The 5348-nt window shown below is 47.7% G+C and overlaps 1 protein-coding gene across 1 annotated transcript; it reads right to left on the bottom strand.

Moving 5' to 3' along the window:
• Nucleotides 1–3853: 3853 nt before the first annotated feature.
• LOC134413955 (olfactory receptor 14J1-like) lies at nt 3854–4801 on the bottom strand. Its single transcript, XM_063147969.1, has one exon. The coding sequence runs from the start codon at nt 4784–4786 to the stop codon at nt 3854–3856; it is 933 nt and encodes a 310-aa protein (XP_063004039.1). The 5' UTR covers nt 4787–4801.
• Between the last annotated feature and the right edge of the window lie 547 nt (nt 4802–5348).

Raw genomic sequence — 5348 nt, forward strand, 5'->3', positions numbered from 1 at the left:
AGCTTTGCCTTTGGCCCTACTCAGGATTCGAATTAAACCAAGGGAAAAGGTAGGCGTAAGTCCATATGAGATATTATATGGCAAACCATATCAAGCAACTGTATTAAAAGGGGAGGTACATGTGAGTGGGGACCAGGCCATTGCAGAGTATGTTATGTCACTTAATAAGATCTTGAATTCTTTAAGAAATACGTTACAGTGGAATAGACCGCTCACACTGGAGAATTCTGTCCACGACATCCAGCCTGGGGACCAGGTGTACGTCAAGAAGTGGATCACGGATCCGCTACGGGAATCATGGAGCGGACCCCACCAGGTGATGATGACGACCTACACGGCGGTGAAGGTCCAGGGGATGGATGCTTGGATCCATTACACCAGGGTAAAGAAGGCACCGTTCCAATGGGAAACCCAGATAAGTGTCTCCAACCCGGATGATCTTCCGTGCAAAGCTGCCTTTTTAATTATATTACTGCTAGTGATCACGAGACTAGTACCCGTTCAAGGGTCTACCCTAGTACAGGTTGAAGAAACAAAGGTTACAGTCATGGAAGGGATGGATGTTAAATTAACTTGTGTTACATTTGACAGCGAGAAAGTTGAGGCCAGTGAAGTTATTGCAATATGGCAACGGGGGGCTGAAAGAAGCCGAGGCAAGATAGGAGTCGGTTGGGATCAGGATAAACAACAAGGAAACACAGTACTGAATCTTACCAAGGTAACCACAAACGATACAGGAGAATATACATGTTTGGTGAAAATACGGGATAGTTTTGATTACAAAAGAGTGAGTATGAGGGTTTTGCCATGGACAGGGGATCGTGCTGAAAACATAAAGGTTAATCCAGTATCAATGGCAGTGGACATGTGGGATGGGCCACCTCTCAGAATAAATTGTTCCTTCCTAGTAAGATCAAGATATCAAAGGAACCTTCGGGTCAAATGGTGGAAGCAAAATAGGGAACTGACCTGGGACAGAATAGAGGACGGGACCCGTTGGTGGGAGAAGGAAGGCAAAGGTTGTGGGTGGTCGAATGTCACTAATCCTAGAACAGGAAATGCATGGTGGAGGCATGACAGAATGATGTTATCCTTACGAGACACGATAGAAGGAGTAGATGAGAGGCTAATGATACAACAGAACGAAATACTGAGCAGGAAAACTTAGTGGTAGGATTAATTAGAGATTTTGGGATCATGCAGAATGTGACTGAAATAACAACTTGCCTGCCATTACCACAGGCTGCAGGTGAACCAATTCCTTGGGGAATAATACTGGTAACCAAAATGCCTGAAACATTCAAGAATGTTTCATGGTCCTGCCAGTCATTTCCCAAACCAGTAGAGGTATGGAAGGATTTGTGTATGACCATTCGGGCTATGACTACAGAGGAATGTCAAAAGAAACCCAATCATTATGGTTGGATTCAAAATACCAGGAGGTGCTTAATTGCAACCCCAATAGATGAGCCATGCAATACAGTATGAATAAGAACGAAATCCCACCAAAATGAGATGAGTTGTCAGAATGTCACACAGAATTTTGACACCTGGAAGAGTTGGAAGACATTATGGGGACCCAGTGTTTTGGAACACTATAATTACCTTGGGGAAGTACAATGGTGCATCCAATGGTCAGGAGTAAAGCATCAGTCACATTATAGGGCCCTTATCACGTCTACATCTTCCCGAGAGTTCAGACCGCAGAAAGAGGATTGGAATTGTACTGAGGTTTTTACATGTGATACACCGGAAGACCGAATTGGATTGGTACCGGTGAAAATGGCATTAAAGTGGGGATGTGAGTGTAGGGGGTGTGATCACACGGTTAGCAGAGAGTCCATGGATGGACCTATAGATTGCAGATATACTACTGTGCATAGCCCTGGAAATTTAGTCTGGGTGTTGGGACACGGACAGTGGACCACACATTTACCTCTAGATGGATCAGTAACACAAATCACCCTAGGGCTTCCCACATTGTTTCCATACTGGAAACAGAATAGATTGATCCAAAGGAAAGGACTCAGAAAGAGGGTAGAATCCCTAGAGGAGCAGTGACATGAACCTGGCTCAGGAGTACAATTTGGATGGATATTGGAGTCATTATTCCCTCCGGTAGCAACATATCGAAACAGAGAAATGTTCAACAATTTGTTAGGAAAGACAGAAAGGTTGGCAGCAGCTACTAAGAAGGGATTTAAAGATCTAAATTTGCAATTGCAAGCTACATCAAGAATGACCCTACAAAACAGAATGGCATTGGATTTGCTACTGTTAAAAGAGCATGGACTTTGTGGTTACCTGAGTAAGAGAATAGATCATTGCTGTGTACACATTCCAAATGTTACACTTGAAGTTGAGAAAGATATTTCTCAACTGGCAGAAGTGGAAACAAAAACCAAGGAAATTGAAAAGGAAGCACAGCATCATTGGATAGGAGCAGTATTTGATTCTTTGGGGCTTCACCTGTCTGGCTGGATTACGTCTGCTATACAGTATGTACTAATGTTTTTAGTGTTTTTAGTGACTATATGGATTGTATATAGATGCCTCTTAGGTGTGATCGAAAAGGAAAAGAGGTGATCTCTCTGGTTGCTGAAGGCGATGACCCGCGGGCGGCAGATCGAGGAACACTCCCCACCTCGTTATGAAGATGTTACTGTCAATATTGTTGATTGAGCATCCTTGCAGCAGGACTAAAGGATGCTCAAAAGGGGGGAAATGTTGGAAAAGAAATGAAATTTAGCAAAATATTTAATTATAGTGAGTTGTGTGAACTGGTTTGTTAAAAAGTGGTTTTGTAGCCGTTGAAAGTGTGTTGGGTTTTGTGTATAACCTAGCAGGTAGTCTTAGGGATTTAATAAATAATTAAACTAGTGCAGGAAAGTAAGAATGCTAACCTGTCTGGAGGCAGCATACAATGCTCTTAGAATAAGATAAGCAGAAGATTAATGATCTTGTTTGTGAACCAAGGAATGTATCACAAGGGGCCTGTGACTAGGCAAGGGGAACGGGGAACTGTTTCTTGGAGGCTAGGCAAGGGGAACAGGATACTGTTTCTTGGAGACTTTGTTGTGAATCGCATGTATAAGAGGGAAGCACCCATATGTGAATTTGGGGGCTTGGGTTTTTGGGACGTGAGTCCCCCAAGCTCCCCGGGCCCTTAATAAAGCATCCACAAAACTTATCCGAGTTTTGTGTCATTTATCAATCGGGCAACATGGCCAGCCTGGGGCTGCTCAGGGGGCTTTTCTGTGCTGAGCATTGGCCTGGGTGCATTCTTGAGAGAGCCTGGGCAAGGAGCCTGGAGCTCCCAGGGCCTGGGCTGGGGTGTCAGCGCTGCTCCAGCAGTGCCCATGGCCTGTCCCTGCTGCAGCCCCGGCACTGCCACCCCTAGGACTGTGCCCGGCCCCGAGAGCAATCAGGCCCTACAGCAACACCAGGCCCACCGGAGCAGCCGGGCAGGGCCACGGCAGCAGCACTGGCAGCACCAAGTGCTGCTGCTGCTGGACACAGCTGCTGGGCCAGCACTGATCTGCCCCCACTGATCTGCACACAGACATTGCTGCTGCAGCTCCAGAGAAGGCAACAAAAGGGACATCTCTGGTGAAAACTCTGCTGGGGGATCCTTTAGTTCCTGTAAAGCCTCAAGGAAACCAGCCTCTCATTGACACAGTCTGTGACCATAGGGAAGGTGGAGAGAAACAACATGAGAAAAGGCACAAAGAATGACATTTCTGTGTGGACAATATGAAAACAGTAAACGAAAAGAAAACACCCACAACCAAACAAACAAGAAGTATGAAAGGTGACTTTTATTACAAGTGTTTTGAAGACATTTGCCAGCAGTTTAATGTTTCTGAAAGCATCCAGTCATCAGTGTCCACACTGCAGCCTTGAGCACCTGGTTCCTCAGGCTGTAGATGAGAGGGTTAAGAGCCGGAGGCACCACCGAGTACAGAACTGACAGGGCCAGATCCAGGGATGGGGAGGACATGGATGGGGGCCTCAGGTGAGCAAACATGATAGTGCTAATGAACAGGGTGAGAACAGCCAAGTGAGGGAGGCAGGTGGAAAAGGCTTTATGCCGTCCCTGTTCAGAGGGGATCCTTAGCACAGCCCTGAAGATCTGCACATAGGAGAAAACAATGAATACAAAACAACCAAATGATAAACAGGCAGTAACAGCAAGAAACCCAAGTTCCCTGAGGTAGGATTTAGAGCAGGAGAGCTTGAGGATCTGTGGGATTTCACAGAAGAACTGCCTCAGGGCATTGCCATGGCACAGGGGCAGGGAAAATGTACTGGCGGTGTGAATGAGAGCATTGAGAAAGGCACTGGCCCAGGCAGCTGCTGCCATGTGGGCACAAGCTCTGCTGCCCAGGAGGGTCGCGTAGTGCAGGGGTTTGCAGATGGACACGTAGCGGTCGTAGCACATGATGGTCAGGAGATAGTACGCAGCTCCAATGAAGAACAGAAAGAAAAAGAGCTGAGCAGCACATCCTGAGTAGGAGATGGTCCTGGTGTCCCAGAGGGAATTGTGCATGGCTTTAGGGACAGTGGTGCAGATGGAGCCCAGGTCGCTGACGGCCAGGTTGAGTAGGAAGAAGAACATGGGCACGTGCAGGTGGCGGCCACAGGCTACGGCGCTGATGATGAGGCCGTTGCCCAGGAGGGCAGCCAGGGAGATGCCCAGCAAGAGGCAGAAGTGCAGGAGCTGCAGCTGCCGCGTGTCTGCCAATGCCAGGAGGAGGAAGTGCCTGATGGAGCTGCTGTTGGACATTTGCTGTGCCTTGGCATGGGGATCTGTAACAAAAGAAATCATGGAATAGCTGTGTTTGGAGAGTATTTTGAATATCCCAGCATAGCTTGGGGGCACCTCCCCCCCACTTCCTGCCCAGGGCTCTGCTGTCCGGAGCTGTCCCTGCCAGCAGCTGCTTCCCTGTGCCCAGGGCTTGGCCCTGCCGGTGCTGCCAGAGTCCAGCCCAGCCCTGGGGGCTCAGCTCTGCCCTGCAGACCCCTCTCAGCTCAGACACTGCCCAGGGGCAGCTCCGGCTCTGCAGGCTCTGATGGCAATGTCAGAGCAACCCTGAGGAGGTTGGAATAGTGACACTGATGCTTCCTGGGAGGGGCCCTGTGCTGATTTCTGTCACTGCCTGATTTGTTTAGATCAGAGATAATTTTTTTTTATTTGCCTCAAGCTGAACTAAAATGAATATCTATGGTCAATTTCCCATTCAGGTAACCCAAAACAATAGAGTAAAATTGCAGGACTTCCCCTTTCCTGCTGCCCCTGCCTTGCTATGCTCCCTGTATAATCTACTTGGAAATGTTCTGCCGTTAAA

The sequence above is a fragment of the Melospiza melodia genome, unplaced genomic scaffold (assembly GCF_035770615.1).
Source record: "Melospiza melodia melodia isolate bMelMel2 unplaced genomic scaffold, bMelMel2.pri scaffold_62, whole genome shotgun sequence".
Classification (NCBI taxonomy): Eukaryota; Metazoa; Chordata; class Aves; order Passeriformes; family Passerellidae; genus Melospiza; species Melospiza melodia.